The following is a 23249-nucleotide window of genomic DNA, read 5'->3' as shown; positions in this document are numbered from 1 at the left end:
CAATTCAGCTTCATTCAGTGTTGGGGCCAACTGACCACTCCAAATCAATACTCTGTTCTATGTCATACATGTAGGATGGACGGATGCCATGTGATGGAGCAGAATGACACCCCTCGAGACGATGACTGACCGATGGTGACAAAAGCGTGTTTGAAGACTCCATACCATCACTGCATGGTGTCTTACTTCAAAGGTTCATCCATATTTGATGAGCTCCCTTTCTACTCAAAGGACAACGTCCTATCCACTTTCACAATAGCATGAATGGGACATTATTGTTGGTGCAATGGAGGCGAACAATACGCAATATTTATACGCAACTTATTTAGAATCCAAACCTTGGGTGCTTGGAATCAATACAAGAATGTTTTGTGGGTCTAAATATTGCACATTAAACAGCTAAAAGGACTGACTGCTAGATCTATAAAAAAAATAAAAGTTTCATGTATAAACTTTCTATGTAGGCCTATAGATATTCAGGGATAAAGTTTTGCAAAGCTACATTACATGTACATGAACATGTCCTTGGATCTATAGGGACTGGCACTTTGTATTAATATACCTTTCATACAGAACGTCATCTAAGATTTCCTCTTTGATATCATTTTCTTGTTCTTCACAGATCCTTCATTGATCAGATGGAAACACAGTTTTCAAGGACAGTTTGTTAATTACAAAATATGGCTACTCATCTTAGGTAATCTATGTGAAACTCCTTAAGGACATCTGGCTATTAATATATTACATCACTATAAAGCAATGATTACATACTAAAGGCCAATTTGGGGCCACTTGATAGCGTTAAGCCCCATCTTGGAAGATTTACAGTTATAATGGACACCAATCATAGTGACAGTGAATGATACTGGGAAATAGTTTTTTTTTTCAAGAACCCAATTTACATTTCTAATTTTTTTTTTATTACATGTACATGTAGGCCAGTTCATTGTTGTTGCACAGCAATCCTGAGGCAAGTTTATTATTCTATCCAACTGAAGCTCCAAATAAGAACAATTGAAACTGATTGAATTTCATAAAGAACTAGGACAAAAATCATTATATTCCAAGTAGTTCGGATAAATTAATGAACTACATATGCATTCCTATCATTTAACAAAACAATGTACATGTATTTCTTTTTCATGGCTGTTCGCAGTGGGGGGGGGGGGATTTGAAAATTGACATTCTTTTACTGAAAATTTTAGCAAAAGTCACCAAATTATGCACCAAATTCAATTCAACTTGACAAAATGCAAAAGCACCCCAATGACAAGCTTGGTCGCATTGCTCTCTCGCTTATGAGGCTTTTTCCGAAAAAGTTTACGTGTGCTGCCCCAACAAAAAATGTCTGCGTACAGCCATGTTCTTTTCTTTAATGTATGATTTAAAATAAAGGAAAAACCTTAATAAAGAAGAGCCGTTTTTCTCTCCTGTCTCACTCTTCAAACACATCAGCTTTTGCTACACAAAAACAAATTTACTATGCATGTATTTGCATCTTGTACATCCAGTGTATACACTTGGACATGAAATAGCACATTCAAGGTAAAAGATTTTGTCTGATTCATGGAATAAAGTGCCGCTGCATCCCTGGGGTACAGAATGCCTTGTTGGCCAAGGGTATTTGGCCTACTATTGTCAGATAAAGGGGTTTTCAACAGCATCTCATGCAGACATGCAGGGAGAAGTCTTTCCATATTTGGTTGTTGAGGGCTTCCCCTGGCATCAGCATCCATTTAAGGATTTCTCTCCTCTTTTTCTTGTGATGCTTCTCATCTCCAACCAAATTTCATGGATGATAATATGTTTGAATACATAAAACTTTCAATATTTTTATCACTATTGTACACGCACCTCCTCTCAAATTCCTCCCTTTCGTAGGTCAAAATCTGAATTATATTCATCACCTTTTTTTCTTTGAGTTTTATTATCATTTTCCCCTCAACGATGAAATACTAGTTCTTTGCCCCATTTAAATCCATTACAAACAGCTAATTCTCTTGTCTAACACCGAGTTAATAAAACTACAATATTCTTATGATTTCTTTTTACCTGGTGTGCTTCAGGAGCTTAAATACAACTGTCAACATTTAAAATTATTTTACTGACACAAAAACACAACAAATCATAAATACAAATGACAACTATGATGAGAAAATACCGGTACATGTAGGCCCAATAGCAAAGAAAATGTATCTGTCACTTAGAAAAATACAACGGAGAAAAAGGGAAGTTGCTCTAAAATGTTAGCAATAGCTCTTGAAAGGGGCACAAAACGTCCCTTCCCCTACCCCCTGTATTTTTGTTAACTGACTACTCTTTCTTTCTTCCACAGCCCAATATCCAGAATAAAAATTGACAAAAATTCCCAAGGGGACAACCAATAGGTAATTTGTTACACTGCATGCCCTAGAGACCCTTCCTCTTGGTCTGTTTTTTTTCATCGCTATCCCATCTTTCACACATCTGTTTCGTGATAGGACGCTTGGTCCGGGATGATTGACTTCTACCCATCGTGTGCGCTCGGGTAAGCTCAATTTTAAGGCAGCTGCATGAAGTAACTAACCACCAAGACAACAAAAAAAGAGAGGGAATGTACATTATAAACTCACACTGGCCTGGGGAAAATGGGAAGTGTATGAAAGCATGATGTGGCATTATACCATTCAGATCTTCAATAGCCTTGAGATGCTGTTTTATTTCAGATGAGAGATGCATGTACCTACACAGCTGTTCTGAGTCCTCATTTTTATGAAAACTTCAAATTCAATTTTAAATTCTGATTCTAAACTACATGTATTTTGTATTGGCTTCATTTGTATGTTAAATCGGAATAACAATGTAATATTAAAGAAAAATTCTTGATTATGATACAATGTCCTTAACTCCCTATGCGCTTCCAATGTTGTTGGATATTTCAAGAATGTACACAATTATAGTTGGCTTATGCCCTGCAGACTTTTACAAAGTGGAAGCATTTCAAGGAATTAATTCAGGTACCCATTTACTTCAACTGGGTTGAGTGTAGCACAAGGTGGATCAATTTCTTGAAGGAAATTACGCAATGGTTGGCATTTGAACCCATGACGACCCTCTGTTTGAAAGTCAGAAGACTACATTTACACTGTTGATAATTTAAACGCTGTTTACTATGTGAATCACACAGTAGTTGTTTAAACATTTTAAACAAGTGTTTAAAATCTTAAACAACAAAGTTTAAATTCAAATCAAATATTTAATTATCAATAATTTAAGCATGGTTGTTTGAGATTAAATACTTGATTAAAATGTTTAAACAACTACTGTGTGATTCACATAGCAAACAGCATTGTTTTAATTATTTTTAACAGTGTACTTGCAGTTGACTGGTATAAACGTATGACTATTTCTATGCGGTTATGAAGCTGTGATGAAATTAAGTATTGTATTAATCGAAAAATGAGTCTGATATTTTTTTAAGGTGTGGATATGTATACACTGGATTTCTGTGGATAACGAAACTTGTATCACAGCAAAGTAGAAAGAGAAGAGCATATTTATCAGGTTCCTGTTAATTTGTTTCCTAAATTGAGCTTTTAAGCCAAAATGTACTCCAGGTTATGTCCGTAAAAGGTTTCTAATCCAATTACAGTACTGGATTGCATCTACTGGATCTTAGGCCTACTTTTCTGAATGAGGTCAAAAGACACCAAGACTCAGGAGATGCTTGCTGGCTCATTCACCAATTCAATGTACACATGCAAAATATGTGTATTTCAAAAACTTACAATTCTGAAACAAAGCAATATGAACATTTGTATTTCAGTGTTTTGGTACCGTAACAAAGTACATGTAATATGAAAATCAATATTCTGTCAACCTTTGTTTATTTCAGCCATGAAAATCATATTGTACTCTGGAAGTACATGTATAGGCCTACCTTGTTAATACTATTAGCATTGATTAAAGCAATCAAAACAATATTTTCTTTCCATTCTACATAGTATGTTTATCATCATTTCAAGTCTACATGTATTCAAACTAGAATAGTGAATTCAGGTTTTAATACAGGGAATGAGATGCATGCATGCATTGTAATGGTTCCAGCAGATAAACCCAAAATACCAAACAGCACAAAAAAACTCAATATCAAACGAAAATCAATAAAACAATTTCCAGATCACAATTCATGAAAGAACTAATATTCATCATTCTCTGTCAGATGTGAATAGACACTGGATGCGGTCAATGACTCTCTTCTTTAATCTTAATTTCCTCTCATTTGTCAAAGCTGTCAGGGACAAAATGAAATACCTTTGTCCTGGGAACACTTTAACCTAAACAATGGCTCTAATAATGACTGTGAATATTGTTATACATGTAGGTCTTTGAGCATGCCCAATGTGATCTTTTCTACTCGATACTTATGGAAATTCATTTTAATAAATTTTGAAGGGACAAAATTAACTCCTGTGCATATTTGTTTCTTTTAATATGTATGTTGAAAATTCTATAACCATAATGTAATTTTTATTTGCATTATTTCATGTATTGTACACAAATATGAAAAATCTATGCACTTTAGTTTCATAACTAAAATACGCACACATCAAACAAATCAAAAGAATAGCGTTTTGGCATGGATGAGCCAACAATGGAATACAAATAAACATATTATACCTTCAGTGAGCATTGCTAATTGACAAAAACATTTTGAAATTGCATGCTGTATGGTAATACTCTAAAATTCAAATATTATGGTAAATATACCATTTGTTCTTGGAAAAAATCTAAATATTTTATACACAAAATGAAATCAAGCTTACAACACTTCTCAGATTAGTTAAAGGGCAACGTGACAAAATATACAGCATAAATGAATTCTCTCTTATGCACTGGATGCATTTCAAAAACAAGATTAGACAAATTCAAAATGCTTTTAAACTCTGAAAGGGCAATGGTGACAAGGCGACTTACCGTCTGCTGTGAGGCATAATTTGGAGCACTTTTATCAAGGGAGAAGTAACAGTAATCAAAGGAGAAGTGCTTTATACGGTCCCTATGATCACTGCATCCCTCGATGCCTTCAATCTGTAAAAGAACCATTTTTTAGTTAAAAAAGAGTGTGACAAATGAAGATAATTTGATCATAAACAGGATTTGTTCTCTTGGGTAGGTCGTAAAGAGATATGCTTTTTTATTATTTTTAATATTATTAACACAAAGAGAATACCAAGACAGTAACTCCATACTTTTAATCCCTTTTCACTACTCCATATTTAATTTCAATAAAAAAAAATGTTTTAGAAAGATAATACTACGGGCACATTTATTATTGCTTCATACTCAAGGCCAAACTATTTTTCTCTTGATTAAACATCTCAGAAGCAATTTGATTGTCATGCATGGGAGAATGAATGAGAGATACATGTAGAACATCACTCCCTGCTCAAGGGACAAAGGGATAAAGTGTTCAATCAATTGTTGTTTACAAAAAGAAAACAGTACCTTCAGATACATTTTTGTATTTTTAAAGGGAATAAGTAAATCTATAGATGCATCTCGACAGACTAAGCTTCTGCTTCTGCATCATTTATTACCCAGGAACCCTGAGGTCCATTTCTCCTCATATCAAGGAATGCACTGTTGCTATTTACATTCTATATGTAGGCCATATACAGGAAGCAAACAGACGGGACAGGCACAATGACACCAAATTCCTCCCTTATGAAGACCCAATAAATTTGATTTCCTAGCCGCACGCTGCATATCAAATTGATTGTTTGGCAATGAGTGTGTACTTTTTTTTCCACCAGACCTGCAGTTGGGCTTCCGTAGAATTCTTGGGAACTGGATGGTTATTCCACATTGCCCCTGATTTTTAAGGGAATCTAATTAGAAGACAAAATTACTGGAATGGGCAGGAGTGAAAAGCAGGCATTTGTGTACACTGTAAACACACAGGGTGCCTTTGTATGAATTCAAGTTCATTCTCAAAGTCAGGCAAGGGCAGAATGGTATAGAGATATGAACGAATACCTGATGTTATTGGTTGCCAGGACAAAACAAACATTCCTAGTAAATTACTTAATTTTGACTAACAAGAATTTTCTCGAAAGGGAGTTACAATTTCCTCCGCATGTACATAAAGCCCTATATGCATCATGTATGATAATGATAAAGCACAGTATTTAAACGGATTGTTTTCTAGTTCCTCATTCAATTTTTATTTGAAATTCACATCACTGACTTGGGAACAAGTCTCTTATTTAAATAAGGAATCACAATTCAAGTAAAAAAAAATTAATAATTTCCACTTATTCTTGTGCCACTCTCATACTAAAGTTTTACAATACCACACAATATTTATCAATCTTACAAGTAATATTACTCTAATTTTTACATCACAAAATGTGACCATGAAGTCTAAAAATACACCTTACCTTAGGATTTGCCACACCTAATACATTTTCCTGGTATTCATTCACAACTATTGTGGCTTTTGCATCTTCCTCTCTGCAAAAAAAAGAGAGAACATATGGAAATACAAACATTTCCCATGAAGTTTCATGCAAAATTATGTTAAAGGACAAGTCCATCTCCCAAAAAAGTTGATTTAAATAAAAAGAGAAAAAATCAAACAAGCAGAACACTGAAAATTTCATCAAAATCGATGTAATAAGAAAGTTTTGACATTTTAAAGTTTTCCTTAATTTTACAAAATAGTTTCATGCACATCCTGGTCATTATGCAAATGAGGGAACTGATGACATCACACACTCACTATTTCTTTTGTATTTTATTAAATGAAATATGAAATGTTCAAATTTTCTCCTCATTTTCATGTGAAATCAAGTTTTATTTTGCCCTGAACATGTTGAATTACCATTCTTTAACAATATAGGCCTATGGTTCAGTCAAGTTGGTCCTAATTGTCAAATCTGTAAAAATTGAAATAATGTATAATTCAAACAATAAAAACAAAAGAAATGGTTACGGACATCATTGATTCTCTCATTTGCAAGTGACTAAATTGAATGTGCATATAACTATTTTGTGAAAAATAAGCAAAACTTTAAAATGTCATAACTTTCTTATGTATACAACCTAAAAATGTATTGAACATACACTTTAAACATATAAAATGAAATGATATTGTAAATTTTCTACTTATTATTAATTTCCTTTTTTATCATTCAAGCAATGAAAGAATTAAAGCTGTTAAGACCTAGTTCTAATGACAGAAATGTTTATAAAATATAGATACATGTAGGCTTCTTCAATTATTACTCTTCTTCTTTTTATTAATTCATTCAAAACCAAGCAACTCTTTGCGAAACTTGATCATCTTCCCATCGCCACACAAAAATTGGAATAGCTTTCCAAAACTGAAAACACCACATCCACACGCTGGCTGCCCCTGCTGGCATTGGTACGCAAGGGGTCAACGGCAAGAGCTTCCCCCCGCATCACTGGCGACAAGACACACTCCTAACCACTATTGAGTACAAAAACATCTCATCGAATCTCAAAACAAAGCATTTTACCTTTTACAAATAGGCCGTACACGGACAGCTACTTTAACGTTCGCCATATCACTGTCGCACAATAATAATTTGACATCTTAGTAAATATCCGAGGTAAGTTTCCATGCTAGCTTGAGTTATGAAATCGGTTGGTCCTGTTCAGATCTTCCAAGCGCACTCTACTTCTTGAGAAGACAGGCAAAGCACCTGCCAATGCGACGCGCTATCTAGATACATGTAGCTCTATGCACGACGTACGGTACACTCAATTTGATTCGTGGCGCCGCGATCGCAAACTGGTAGAGCTCGAGGTGATTTCTTCACAAGCCCTCTTTTGACAACTGACAGTTTAAATTTCGTCAGACTCCGGGTCAGACTAGATAACTCCTTTGATTAGTGGGACAGTGGAAATTGAATAAACGATAGTAAATTCACATTCCATTCTAATTTTCGTCATTTTTTAATTTCAATTATAGGCCTACGATTGGCATAAGCATAAAACGGGGGAAATGACTGATATTGAAAATTGACCAAAATAGTTTTATTTCTCAACTGACAATGAATTTTTAACCGAGTTCTCGTTATTATTGAGGTGGCACTCCGGGGTGGCACAGAGATGCTTCCAAATATAAATGCATTAATATCGGCTCCTATTTGAAAATAATAGATCAGTTTCTTTTATTAATCTATAAATTTGTATATTACTTCGCATTATTTTTTAATGGAAATTAAATAGATAAAGAACTTAATTAAAATGGAGAATATCAAAATGAAGAATAATACTAATTTGGGAAACAGACAATTTTTTTATTGCTTAATCATAATTTTAGGAAAGAACAGTTTTTTTCCTCTCTCTCTTTTCCTCATTCTCAATATTTCCTCTTTCTTTCTTTCTTTCTTTCTTTCTTTCTTCTTTCTTTCTTTCTTTCTTTCCTTCTTTCTTTCTTTCTTTCTTTCCTTCCTTCTTTCTTTCTTTCTTTCTTTCTTTTCAGTCTTTGTCTCTTTCTTTCTTTCTTTCTTGTTTCTTTCTTTCTTTCCTTCCTTCTTTCTTTCTTTCTTTCTTTCCTTCCTTCTTTCTTTCTTTCTTTCTTTTTTTCAGTCTTTGTCTCTTTCTTTCTTTCTTTATTTCTTTCTTTCTTTTTTTCTTCTTATAACATGTTCATGTTTAGTTTTTCATAGGTGACATTGACATTATCTTTTAGAAATATTTACCTCTCCCCAGAACCAAGCGCATAAGGGTATGTATTGTTTGTTTTACCACTGACCCTTTTGAATATCACTTAATTTTATTTATGTAAATTTTATATTCAGGTTCATGATGTAAATTAAGTGGAGAGCATACAAAGGGAATGAGAATTGAAATTCAAAAGAATGTTTGATAGAGAAAGAAGCATAAAAACCAAAAAAGTCCTCATAATGGCTCATTTTTAGGTCAATTTTTTGTTTTGAATTTCAGCTCGCGCTTGCATTATTGATTTTGTCCTTAAAAAAGTTTTGTACAATTTGGTGGTAGAAATTATTGATTCGGCACTCTTTCCAAATTAACAAAGTAATTACAAGGACGGACATCAAATGTATTAATTAAATATCTTCTTCTTGTTGTTTGGTTTGGCTGGCAACTAGTCAAGAAATAACTATTTTTTGACACTGCTTTTGTTTTTTGTTGAAATAATGATTAGTTTCTTTCTCCTTCATTTTTATTTCTATTGTATTTCATTTTTTTTCTTCGTTTCTGTTTCTTTTTTCCCATCTTTTTTCATTTGGTTTTCTTTTCTTTTTTATCCTTTCTTATTTTTTTCTTTTTCCTTTCTTTTCTTTTCTTTTCTGTACTTTTCTTTCTTTTCTCGTCTCAGTCTATTTTTGTCTTATTCTTTATAATTCTGTATGTGTGTGTGTGTATTTTTATATTTAATACATATTTGGACAAATTGTATGATAGCATCTGGTGAAAAAAGGAGGAAAAAAATACAAATATTCATTTCCTGAAAAAGGGGCGTACATGATATATTATATGTTATGTAAGTCCATTAGTCCTTTATCTCAGCCTATTAAAGTTTCCTAACTTACCTTACCTTACAATATTGGAAGAATGCTGTATCACTCAGCAGCCGAGCTTCCAGGTCAATCTTCTTCTTAGCTTCAATCATGCTCAATACATGTATAAGGAGGCAAGAAAAATAAGGAGGGGGGGGGGGCGTCGACACGTATCACCTGTACCACTGTCACGATAAACCGGTAAAGCAGGGATAGTTCCATATCCCTGGGTAAAGCCTGCACGGCTGAGCTGCACGCACCTGTACAGCTACATACAGTACAGTGGGTGGACGTGGCGCTGGTAGTTAGCTTATCGAGCTGAGACCTGAGTTGAATACTGTGTTTCAGACTTTCAGACGTTATAATTTCACCTATTTTATTTCTTCAATCTCTAAAATGTCTTTAAATTTGAAGCTGCTGCCGATTGGGACAGATCAAACATCACTTTGCTTTGATCAGGATGTATTTATGAGGGTAAGTGCTTTAAAATTATGAAAATATTCTCATTCTCGGTCCCACCCCTGTGTTTTCATGTGTGTATTTGTGAACTGTAGAAGTGTAAATGTTATGATAAAATTTTTCAATGCAGTGCCCTCTCCGGCTTACCTTTAGAATCCAATGCCATGTGTTATAATGTATCATGTGTGTGATGCCTCTTTCTAACACTACAGTTAGTGCAATTTAAATTTAATTTTTGACTTGTGCATTTTCTCTCTTTATTTTTGCAGGATGACTTTGATGTGGATAGTTTTGTTGCAGAATGCAGGCATCATGTGCAGTTAGAAACCTTGCGAGAGGATCTGCACATTTATTTTAAGACCCTCAAGAATGCCATGGTGGAACTCATCAATAAAGACTATGCTGACTTTGTCAATCTCTCATCAAATCTGGTAAATTTACCTCATCGCATTTAGAAACAATGCAATCCTGAATTTGTCTGATGTCTGTTGCTTTTGTTGTGTAGATGTTTCAATGTCTAGTGAACAATATGAAACTGATCATTCAGTTTGGGTGATGCCTTTAATCGATTTTAACATCTTGATGTGAGTAATAAAAAATGCTTGAAAGAAATAAACTTCTAAAGAAACAAATGAGAAGAGTGAAAAGATATGTCTTCTGTGTAATTAAAAAGCTTGAAAAATCTAATTTTTTTTGTTTAAACTATAAATTGAAAGAAAAAAAAGTGTGTATTTATGTCAATATGGCTTTTAGTACCGGTATCTTCTTATTTATGAATTGAATTGAAATCGAACCTAAATTATTGCCTGTTTATTAGATATGTTCATGAAACTATACTAATATAACTTAATATTTTACTCTTCGGCCAGGTTGGAATGGATAAGGCAATTAGCAATCTCTCAATCCCTCTTGGTCAGCTCAGAGAAGAAGTTATGGTAGGTTTATTTATGTGAATGTTTATTCACATTGTTTTCTTCTTGTTTGTTCTTCTCCAGTTGAATAATGATTATCAGTTTTTTTTCCTTATTTTTCCAGGGGCGGGGAGTGGGAGTTGGTTTGTGAGTTGGATTTCCAAAGATATTTATTCAAGAAGACAAATTTTTTAGGTTTCATGTTACAAATTCTTGAAATGATAAGTGTAATTCTCTATGGCATTCATTACACTATGTGAAATTGCTGTTTACACATTGTTAATTACATGTACCTTCATTATTATATGCCTTACATTGTGTAAAATTATTTTTCAACCATCATTGAAGAAAGAAAATAAGGAGAGAGTATTTTTTACTTTTCATGTTTTGTAATGTAATACAGAGTGTTCGATGTGCAATTGATGAAGCTATCCATGATGTTGAAGAGAAAATGACTGCCAGGAACAGAACTCGTCAGAAGAAGGTACAGATAATAAGAAGTTGGAACAAGCACTATCAGAAGGAACGACTGAAAGTCTCGACGGGCTTGCCTGCTTCTTCCGTACACTGATGATGATGATCTTTCATTGTTTAACCATTCTAATTTAAGATACATCCAAGTGTTGTGGATAGGATGACAGTCCATAAATAATGACGAGCTTCATTATTATCATTAGATGAATTAAATTTTAGGAAAAAATGTTAAAAAAGAAGCATTGAACATACTTTAAAAATCTGTTGTTGAGTTCTTGCTCGTGTGTGAAATGTCTCTTTTTCGTAGAATGCAGGAAGAAATTGTGAAAAAAAACCTCAGATATCTGAGTGATGCTAATTTTGAGGTAAAATCTTTAATCTTTGCCTTTGCAAAGATGAGGCTGTAATATTTGTAATTCCTGTAATTGTCAATTTCACAATTAAGGGGTGAGAGGGACTTGAACCATTGACTAATGATATTTTCATGGACTGAATACAATGTTGATAATTGTATTTACTGTATTTTCTCTTATTAAAGGCATGTTTGCAGAGGCTGATGAATATAGTGAAGTCTGTTGAGAAGATGGAGGGTATTCTTAGGATAACAGAAGATAGCGAACCTCAGGAAGACATAAGCATGTGAGTGATTACTTAAACCCATTGCCTACTAAAAGTTTGTGATCCCTTAACAAAGCCAATTTTAAAGTCTGCAGAATTTGGTATTTTGCCAATTGGGGAATGTTGATGACCTTTTGACAATATTTTTTTTTAATAAACACTAAAAAGGATTTGAAAAACAGGCCCAGACTTTTGCTATATGAAGCAAGACAAGATATATAGCAAGAACTTTCTTAGCTTCAATCCTCTTATATTTTTCTTAAAGGTCAAGTCCACCTCAGAAAAATGTTGATTTGAATCAATAGAAAAAAATCAGACAAGCACAATGCTGAAAATTTCATCAAAATCGGATGTAAAATAAGAAAGTTATGACATTTCAAATTTTCGCTTATTTTCAACAAAATAGTTATATGAACGAGCCAGTTACATCCAAATGAGAGAGTCGATGATGTCACTCACTATTTCTTTTGTTTTTTATTGTTTGAATTATACAATATTTCAATTTTTACGAATTTGACGATGAGGACCTCCTTGCCAGAAGCACAAAATGTTAAAATAATGGAATTCCACTTGTTCAGGGAGAAATGAAACTTCATTTCACATGACAATGACGAGAAAATAACAATATTTCATATTTCATATAATAAAATACAAAAGAAATAGTGAGTGAGTGATGTCATCAACTCTCTCAATCGGATGTAACTGGCTCGTTCATATAACTATTTTGTTGAAAATAAGCGAAACTTTAAAATGCCATAACTTTCTTATTTTACATCCGATTTTGATGAAATTTTCAGTGTTATGCTTGTTGAATTTTTCTCTTTTTATTCAAATCAAGTTTTTTTGGGGTGGACTTGTCCTTTAGATAGTATCTAGCTATATTTCTATGTATTCATCATTCACTAAAAATGCTGAATAAGAGATATTGGTGAGGGGTGGGCGAGAGACGATCATCTGCAACCATGCAAGTTAGAATACAGAGCAAATTGGATAGCTTTCCTTTGTAAGTGTGAATTGATCCTTGGTAAATTATAATGAAACTTTTTTCACTTCACACATTCTGGTAGTGAACTTACTGGCCAGCAAATTGAGAGAGTGGCATCAGAATTCAACCAGCTACAGTACTATGTCACTCAGAGCAAAGGGCTCCCTCTGGTGGAGAAAATTAGACCTGTAAGTATGAAGCTTGATGATTTGTCATTTCTTGGTAAAGAAGTACAATATGATGAAAGAAGATATGGTCAAATTTATTATGGAATATGCTAACTATCGAATGTCAAAAGTTTGAATATCAATACACCATAGCATGTGGATAGTAAGGTAATATAATACAATAATAATTTAAAAAAAGAAGTGTGTTCATGACTTCCACTGATATGCAAAAGTTGCAAAAAAACCTCACAATTTTTGTTTTTCTTCAATTGAACAGAGGATAGCTGCTATTACAGTGACTCTCCAGCATAGCCTTGAGAAGTCTTTTAGGGAAGGCCTAGAAGCAGGTGACACCAATGTCTTAAGGCAATGTCTGAGAACGTATGCAACCATTGATAAAATGAGGGATGCTGAGGCTCTCTTTAGACAGATTGCTGTCAAACCATATTTAGATGAGGTAAGTGATCAGAGGCCTGTTGCTTCAAAGAAAAACTCTGGCAATTTATTTATTTTGTCAGAGTTTTTAATGTGTAAGTTTTGATAGCATGATGGTGTTTGCCAGAGTTTATGTTAATTGATTTTTTTATGGCAAAAGTTTTGTGCAATGGGCCCCAGGTCCTATATCACTAAGTTTAATTCCTGATGGTACGATTGGCCATTAATTGTGGAGAATGCAATCAACAATGCAATCTATTGTAAAAATTAGCCTTTTGATCAAGTGCTTTATGGGACCCATTTTTTTTCGTGTTGTCTTATATTCTCTGTTGTGTTAGTGAAATCAATTTTTTTTAATTATATTTTCTGGCAGATCATCAGTGAGAGTTTCCTTCACAACCACCCTCAGGGTCTGAAAGGAATGTATTCCAGAATCTTAGACTTCATCCCCAAGCACTGTGATCTCATCAGGAAGGTCACATCACCAAGTCAAAGGTATGTTGATAATTATCATTTACATAAATGTATCTTACCTTTTAACATACTAGAAAAATTGTACTTCCTGTTCGTATTTCTGTATAATGCAGTTCTTCCGTCTTGTCAAGAATTATGATTTTCTTTTTTTATTCTGTAGATTTCAACACAAAGTATTAAATTTTGCATAAACTGCTACAACTACGATGCTGTGGATATTTTTGACAGTATGCATGATATGTATAGCAATCTAATGGAAGTATTGTTCCATTGATTTTCAAATCAAGCACCTGGTACCAATAACGGAAGCTTAAAGGTATTGTTTAACTTTGTGAGCAGCCGATTTAAAAAATTCTCAAAACATGATGAAACGTGTACAAGTGCATGTATTAAAACTAATAAACCCTGAAAACAACCATTATTGAGAATGAAAAGCTAAAACTACAAGGCAAACCCTGATTTTGTAAATAGACATCTTATAGACACCTAAATAATATACATAAGTGTATTAGATGAAATTAAGATGGTGTTTCCGGTCACTTTATATTTCAATTTTTGAAGCACTAAATAATTATTTTTGAACGCAATTTTTTCAGGGCTTCATTTTTGTAACATATCACAGACACAGGTGACAAGTGTGACCTTCTAGCTCAGATTTTTTAAAAGTCAAACCAATGTTAACCAATCACTTTAAGTTATATTTTCCTTTTGGCAGCAAAAGAGAGCTCCAATCCGATGTTTTTCTTTCAGCTTTCAGGTTTACTCTGTTTAATTTTTTTTTATGTTCATTATTAATTTGTTTCTGAGAAGTTTAAGTAAAAAAGGTTCAGCATCAGTGCTTTTTATATTTTGTAGAACAAGACATCTTTACATCTAATCCAATTGATATATTTTCCTAACCTCATGTAGTGCCAGTGGCCAGGAGATAGTAAGAGGTTATGACTTTCCAGTCAATGCTGCTTGGCCTGAGATAGCCAGTAGTCTAGAGACTAGAACACCCTCCATCTTTGCTCCAGGGAATCCTGACATATTTCACCAGGTGAGACTGAGGGAGTGTTTCGACAAAACTTTTCATTAACCAATTGAAAATTCCACTTGCAAATTTACAAGTGATAGATCAGTTTTAGCTGTGGCAATTCAGTTTACCAGTATTTCCCGACATATTTCACCAGGTGAGACTGAGGGAGTGTTTCGACAAAACTTTTCATTAACCAATTGAAAATTCCACTTGCAAATTTACAAGTGATAGATCAGTTTTAGCTGTGGCAATTCAGTTTACCAGTATGCTTTTGGTTGAGTGAAATCGTTGATTGCAAGACTTGTGATTTATTATGGGACCATAACTTCACTTGAACTTTGTTTGGCTTGTAGATAGTTTTGGGAGTTAATTAACAATGTCAAATGTTCAATTTATAAATTGACCTCTGTCGTAGTACAACTATCCTATCTTGGAGCACTTACAAGACATTGAAAATTAATAACAAAAGACACAAATCAATGCTCTGCATGTTTGTGCTCGGATGTTTGGGCAGTATCACTTTTAATAGATCTCCTCGTCTATTAGAAAATGGTAGTAGATTAAAACTTCAATGGACATTTTACCATAGAAAGTAACCAATTGCAAGTCTAATGACCATCGGCATACGGTATGTGTTTCAGACTCATCATTACTTTCTTATCATATCATCTCTGTCATGCAGAAATTCCTACTGACCCAAGACTTTGTGAATGGGTTTGAGCGGCAGTGTGGCTCCCAGGCCAGCGTGCGTCGTCTCAGGTCTCATCCAACTTACAGTGCTTTCATGACTAAATGGAGCCTTCCTGTTTACTTCCAATTAAGGTTTGCATCTCAATTCATCACTCGTTTTGGTGTCTTTCTTTCCAATTAAATCCTAGAATGTCATTGTGCCCAATTCCTCCAACTGTACATCACTCATCAAAAATTAATTATCAAGTGTGTCTATGTATTATTTTTAGATAGTAAATATCTTTTTAAGTTGTAAATTTTAGCTTTAAATGTGTTGAATTTAAATCATCAATTCGCATGATTTTGTAAATGGTGATAGCACTGACTAGCAATATGCTGTATTTTAGTTGAGCTTGTTACCAAAGTACAAAATATGCTGTGTTTAAGGGATCATTGTACATTGCACAGGCATTTAGTATGATTGGTAATGAACAAATCAAGTCAAATGTTGGAAATAAACACTTTCTAATTATCTTTTTCTTAGGTTTCAAGAGATAGCTGGTCAGTTTGAGGCAGCACTGATGTCTCCATTCAGCATTTCACCAGGTATGATACTATACTGTATTTCATTTGTCACTACAGGGTAATTTAGAAACAAATCTTTGGTGAAGAATTGTTTATTGTTTGAATTTTGTAGGGGTTTTCTTAAAAACTTGTTATTCTGAATTTCCCCAAATTAGGTGTGTGCCTAAGTCATGGTCAGGGTTTTGGTTATGTCCACTTTCAAGTAGCACCTGCAACCATGAAAAATGGATAAAAATCTTTTGTCAGCATTTTGGCAAATTATCCTGCAGGGAAAGATATATAAAATAAAGCGTATCAAATGCAGCAAACCCAACAAAAACAGTTGAGCATTGTGGCCCAGTGGATTAGTCTTCTGACTTTGAAACAGAGGGTCGTGGGTTCGAATCCCAGCCATGGCGTAATTCCTTCAGCAAGAAATTTATCCACATTGTGCTCCACTCGACCCAGGTGAGGTGAATGGGTACCCGGTAGGATTTATTCCTTGAACGCTTTAGCGATTTAGCTACAGCCGGGGTAATAATATGATACCAAGTATCAAAGCACAGTTGAGTATTTGCATATAGTAACTGCGCTATATAAATGTACATATTATTATTAATTTTAGAGGTTAGAAAAAGGAAGATCCTCAGATATCCTTGTAGCAAAAACATGATGGGCTGGTTCACTTTTTGAAAAAGTAATATTCCCTTGTAGGATACCCTTTCAGAAAGTGATTTTCAGATAATGTACCAGTCTCAATAAGAAATATCCCAAAACCCTCCCCAAGATTTTACATGGTATTAATTTCAACAATACACCATGCAAGCATATGTTTATTGTTTGCCACCTTTAGATGGGTCCAGGTATCAGTTATCTGCCAGCCAAGTATTGTGGGAGTGTCTTCAGAGGTGTTGGCATGACAATGTCTTCCTAACCCCTCTGTGTCATCGCTTCTGGAAGCTGACCCTTCAGCTCCTGTCAAGATACGCTGTTTGGGTGGATGAGGTTTATAACACTGAGGTAAGTAGGATTCATTAAAACTACACAATTGAATAGAGATTGGTGCATGTATAATGACCAAAGTGATTTTGAAAATCAACTTTTGATCAATCTCTGAGCCATGTGTTATGGGTCAGGGGGAGGGGCATTTCATGAAGTATTTTATTTTATATTTGTTTTGACAGGTTTGTTCCCAGTGAGTCACATGGAGATATTTCACTTGTAGTTTATAATGGATGTGAAAATCAGTGACTATTGTCTTCATATATTTCTTCATAGGTGCAGTTTTGTAAGGTTATTCAATGAAAATTTCCATTACATATTAGAGACAATGCAATGACATATTGTGATTCATTGATAATTTCATGAAAGCATAATGACATGACTCATTGTAATTTATTGACAATAGATTATGTAATAAAAGTGTAAACTTAACTTCCTCATTAACATTTCTAATATTATTGAATGAAAGTGTTAAAAATTACACATTGACAATTTCATGTAAAATACTAGGTGTATCATTGATCCAAATAATGTAATTGAAATTCTAACTTTCCAATCATTACGATTGTTATAATACTAAGATTACAGAGGAAGGCAGAAAGGCAGCTGAAGAGAAAAGACAGCAGCAGGCAGCAGCCAAAATGGAGCCCAAGGCTGAAGGGGATGGAGGAGAGCGTTCCACACCATCACCTGTCCCATCAGGTCCCCCTCCTGCTACTCTTTCTCAACTTGTCAAAATGGTGTCTGATATTGATAGCATCACAGCTGGGGTTAGTATGTCAAACAAAAACAATCACACACCTCTCCTCCCCCAAGATAATGAAGGCAAAGAAAAATAAGTAAAAAAAAAACAAACTTGGGCTAACCAATAGAATAAAATTGCATTCATAGATGTATTTTTATCTATTAGAATGTCTACCAACTCATAGCTGGAACTTGCTTAATTTATTCAATTTTGATTAAACATAGAAACCTTAAGTTGAAAGAAACAACAACTTGGGAACAAATCAGGAATAACTTCTGTACACCATGAAGTTGACAGCAGTATCAAATATTCAAAGTTCTTGTTGTACTGACTCACTGTTTCTCCACAGAAACTTTGGTAATTAATTTGTGGCACTTCACAACTTTTTGGTCAGAGGGTTCTTGGATTCTCAAACCATGAATGTATTTTTCTTCAAAATTTTCTATTTTATTTTCATTTGTGTATTGATAGTTACATTAGTCTAAAACTGCTTTTAATTCTCTAAGGCGGTTTCCCAATTATAGAGCTGAGTTCAATTAGGCGCATTCCTGTTTCCCTCCAATCCTGAAGTGACTTTTCATAATCACCTTACCGACAGTTAAACAGTCCACAATGTTTCTTGACCTTCTAATATTGAAAAAAAAAAATTGTTTTCAATGCAGCTTCCAGAAGTCTTCAAGGAACACATCAAGCCAAAGCTTATATCAGTTAACTGCACAGAATTCACTTCATTAGAAGGTAATCATTTTGAGAAATAATAGAAAAAAAAAGAATGCTGCTATTCAGACATTGCCTGACATCAAACCCAGGCAATTGTTTAAAGTTATATATTTTGATGTGTGTAGCGGTATGTTTTTTGTGTACTACAGTGTTCAAACAAGTTTAGTTGATAATATGAAAATATTGCATTTTATTAATAGTATGTATCCACTGTGCAGGATTTTCATTGTTACTAGGACAGCCGCCTGTTTTAGTCCAGCCTTGTGAATTGTACAAGAAACAATATTTATTAAACCTCCAACTGATCAAATTTGAATTAATGATGACCATGAATGTCTCTTTATCAAGATTTTTTTTTAATCTTTCAAACAATGACAGCAGTTATGATTGGTGATGTTATATTACATATGTACTTAGATATTTTTTTTAGATATGGAATTCTTTATTGCTTTGGCTAATTGTTAACTAATGTATCAACTTCTTGTTTTGATGCAATTAAAATATAAGACCAGTTATATCATATTTTATGTACGTATCATGATTACTGTTGATTCCATAAAGCACAATTCTATTTCCATTTGTAGAAGCTATGGAAGACAGTGCATCAGCTATTCAGACTCGCTTGGAAGCCACCAGCTTACATGTAACCCAAGAGGTTGGTTCACTCTGTGTGATACATCTTAAAGGAGCCAATGATATACCTAGACTCTACAGAAGAACCAATAGAGAGGTGAGTCCCATCGATCCTGATTCATAAAACTGTTACACACCACTTAATTGCTTGATATATTTTTGGATTGGGTCTACTGAAAATGTGTAGCATGCAGATATGAAATCATATTGACTGTAATACAGTTCTAAAGTTCAATACCAAAGTTTTCCCTAAGTTTTTAACTATGATTTAAATGATTTAATTTGAATCGCAGCAAAATGCGGAAACTGCACCTGAAATACTTTGACAATAAGAATGTCAATTAATATTTGCAAACTTCAATTTTAGCTGTAGCAGTGAAAGAGGATTCAACTTGTCCTTGCAGCACTGGTAAAAAGCTTTATTCAGAGTTGAGCAAGAGTAGTATATTGAACCTGGGGTGAATAACCTAGTATCCCCCAAAAGTGGATGTCTGGAGTACGAAATTAAAGCTGCCATAATAAATGGGATGTTCTTTCCTTTGACATGATGCAGTACCATCTTGTGCTAATTGTTTAAGCTAGTGACTTGGAACTCGAATAGGATGTCAATTGATTAACCAGTACTGCTAAGAAATTCAACCTGTTGCATACTGGAATGGATTTTCCTTGTACAAAACCTGTAAGAAATGTGGAATAGGAGTCACTGGGTTAAGTTTGTTACAAACTTTTTTTCTATTATATTAGGTTCCCAGCAAACCATCAAGCTATGTCAGCAGCACCCTAAAGCCTCTGCAGACATTCCTTGAAGACCACCAAGCCATTCTGTCAAGCAGCAGGAGAGAGGATTGGACTCTGGCTGTTATTTCAAACATCACGAAAGAGTAAGTACAAGAATGTAATTTGTTATGGTGTCCTTAAATAGATCACACCTGTGACATAGAAGAACAATGGTGGGTTGTAGCATTGTTATATCTGTCTTTATTTACACTTCTACACTCCTGGTGCTCCACAATATAACATAGCCTATAGAATCTAGCTTCACCACCTACCTAGCTACAAACCTATCTCTTGCATTTTAAGAAATTGACTCTAGTCTGGTTTCTACTTACCCCTCACCCCAGCTGGGTAAAGTGTGGCCAAAAAAATGGAAAAACTGTCTTATGCAATACATCAATAAGATGAAAAATTCATTTTGGTACAAATATCAGGAAAATTGACTAACAATTTTCATACTTTACAGTTGTTTTTTATTTATTAAATTTTTTTTTTGAGGGGATGGGATAATTTTTTTTTAAGTTTTAGTGCTTTCATAATCAATGCACATTAGATTTTTTATTTAATACCGTTTTTAAATGGAGTATTACCTTTAATATCCAAGAGATTGCATGTTTTCGAGGTGTGAGATTAAGTTTAAGAATGAAATGTGCTAATAATTTTTTTTTGTCCATCCAGGTATCTAGCAATCAGCACAGAACTCCTGACATCAGTCAAGAAGATGGAAGATAGTTTGAAGAGACTCAAGGCTCTCAAGAAGACGGGTGCTACAGCAGGGACCACACCTAATCAAGGAATGTCAGATGATGACAAGATCAGGTTGCAGCTAGCTCTGGATGTTAGGTTCTATGCTGAACAGGTATTATAATTATTTATGCTAATTTATGCAAAATTTATTCATAAATCACAAAAAATGTTTTTTCTTCTTCATTTGTTGATCAATTTCAATTTTGTTTGCTTAATATGATAGCTCGAGGGGGTGATACAAAATTTCAACAGAGAATTTTGAAATTCATTAAATATGCTAATTTATTCATATATTTTCAAAACCCCCAAAATTACTTATTTATTTGTTAATTAATTTTGATTATTTCTGTTCCATCTGAGAGCTACATGAGGTTTACCAAGGTTGTACACAGAGTTAAGAAATTTTGACTAGAAAGTTATTTATGCTTAATTTATATCAAATTTATTCATAGATCACAAAAAAATGCTTCTATGTCATTTCTTCATCAATTTCAATTCTATATCCTCAATTTATGTCACCAATATAATTCACTAGTGTCAACTGGGCTGAAATTAAAATTGTGTTAAATTTCGTTGCGAGATGCCTGATGAGCTCCACATCATTGATGTGCTCGTTTCAATTTCTGTTTCTTTTGTCACAGATTGATTCTCTTGGCTTGGTCAGCACAGAAATCTCAGTTTTCCAGGAACTCAGTACTTTGGTTGAAGCTACAGTGAATCAATCGACATCAAGTTGAACCGTCTTACTGCAATATTTACCTATTAAATTCTTTATTATGTATTCATGGCAAAAACTTCAATTAGATAAGCTTGAAGCTAGATTGAAACATGGAGGAGGTTATGTTCAAATTCAGTGTTTGGAACTTTCATTTGGAATACATTATATAATATGTTGACACCAGACATTTGAAAAGTTCTGGAAGTGTCTGCGATGCATCTTCATCCTATTATGCTATGCCAGGAATGAACATTCCTTAGCCCGTTTGGGTTTATTCGGTCATTAAAAGTGAGCTAATGGCTTATCCCAACGCTTATTGAATTTAGTCATAGTCTATGTCTGGACTATTGTTTGTGTATGGTAAATCGAATGTGCCTATAACTTGAATATCAACTGTTACATTTAGCTATCCATTCTTAAACCACAATATTAGACCATGAAACGAGAGATGAAAGTATAGGCCAATGACATTACCAATAAGGCAATGTGTTGATTATATGGAGCAATACATAAGGTCTAGTGGTCATAAAACTCATTCTTCCTGAGGTGATAGATGACACCCATCATTTTATGGTATTGAGTTATGCCCGGTTAACACTTGCATGCATTGTGGTGCCCGCATTGCCCCGCATTGGTGCATGCCAGTGTAGGACACTTTATGGCACGACTTGACTGTATCAGTTCATGCACTGTCCCAACACGTTCTTAACATGTTTCCGCATGCTTGCACATAGTTCACTCACTGTCCCGATGTGCTTTCAGCAAATATTCTTGACACCTTATTCTGTGACATATCTAGCGCAAATTTGAATATTCAAACGTTCTGGTGTTGACACCCTCTACATTCGTTGATTATGACAACTTAAACTGATCACGTGATCCTCACTCACAATTTTGTGCCTATCATTCGCAAAGTATGCTTAGCTTATGCGCAAAGTATGCGCAACCCCGTCTGCATGCCATACCCCTGGGGGTTTGCCTACTATTTTTATTTCAATACCATGCAGTGGCACGACTACGTTGGCACACATTTCCTGCACTGGCATGCACCTATCTGCAAGCTGGCACGCATAGTTTGCACATTGGCCCACATGAGTGCGTGCCCATGTGCAAACTAAGCGGAAACTACAATGCGTGCAAGTGTTAACCGAGCTTAACCCATGAATAGTAGACAGCGAATCTGTTAAATGTCTTTTGTACAGGGACTACTTAGTTCCAGTGAGAAATGGTTATATCAGTAGTTTCATATGATGGAAGACATTCTTTGAGGAATTACGATTCCAGTGTCATAATTTGTGTACGTAAAATATTGAGTTTTCTAGAAATCTGCTTTACTTTACATCCATATGACAATATGTAGAATTTTCATTTAAAATCTAAATTATAGAATATAAATGATTACATTTTTTTTTTCTTAAAACACAAGCAATATATTGATAAATACAAAAGTTATTTGAATGAAAATGTGTAAATAAGGAATTGTAGTTGTCAACTTGCAGTAATACCTAATACACAATTTTAATGTAATATATGTCAGGAATGCCACCTTGTATTAAAACGTAAGTAGGAATTCCTACCCTTTCATCATTATCTTGGC

The 23249-nt window shown here is 34.2% G+C and overlaps 2 protein-coding genes across 3 annotated transcripts; one reads left to right on the top strand and one right to left on the bottom strand.

The window, feature by feature from the left end:
* Nucleotides 1-6: 6 nt before the first annotated feature.
* LOC121419017 (kinesin-like protein KIF16B) lies at nucleotides 7-7773 on the bottom strand. 2 transcript variants are annotated; one of them, XM_041613276.1, is made up of 4 exons: nucleotides 7527-7773; nucleotides 6423-6495; nucleotides 4957-5070; nucleotides 7-2561 (listed from the first exon to the last, which is right to left on the bottom strand). In XM_041613276.1, exons 1-4 carry the CDS (start codon nucleotides 7571-7573, stop codon nucleotides 2247-2249), a joined length of 549 nt encoding a protein of 182 aa, XP_041469210.1. In that variant the 5' UTR covers nucleotides 7574-7773; the 3' UTR covers nucleotides 7-2246. The 2 variants fall into 2 exon arrangements, with proteins under 2 accessions (XP_041469210.1, XP_041469211.1); XM_041613277.1 differs by lacking the exon at nucleotides 7-2561 and adding an exon at nucleotides 3285-4270.
* Nucleotides 7774-9817: 2044 nt separating this feature from the next.
* LOC121419016 (conserved oligomeric Golgi complex subunit 2-like) lies at nucleotides 9818-23006 on the top strand. The gene is made up of 18 exons (XM_041613274.1): nucleotides 9818-10013; nucleotides 10268-10429; nucleotides 10868-10933; nucleotides 11313-11393; nucleotides 11922-12022; nucleotides 13069-13174; nucleotides 13431-13610; nucleotides 13962-14083; nucleotides 14972-15101; nucleotides 15763-15902; nucleotides 16294-16355; nucleotides 17167-17333; nucleotides 17897-18085; nucleotides 18723-18798; nucleotides 19365-19510; nucleotides 20158-20294; nucleotides 20866-21046; nucleotides 21576-23006. The coding sequence occupies exons 1-18, from the start codon at nucleotides 9936-9938 to the stop codon at nucleotides 21669-21671; spliced, it is 2220 nt and encodes a 739-aa protein (XP_041469208.1). The 5' UTR covers nucleotides 9818-9935; the 3' UTR covers nucleotides 21672-23006.
* Nucleotides 23007-23249: the final 243 nt, after the last annotated feature.

This window comes from Lytechinus variegatus, chromosome 7 (assembly GCF_018143015.1).
Source record: "Lytechinus variegatus isolate NC3 chromosome 7, Lvar_3.0, whole genome shotgun sequence".
NCBI lineage: Eukaryota > Metazoa > Echinodermata > Echinoidea > Temnopleuroida > Toxopneustidae > Lytechinus > Lytechinus variegatus.
This window is presented reverse-complemented; position numbering and strand designations above follow the sequence as displayed.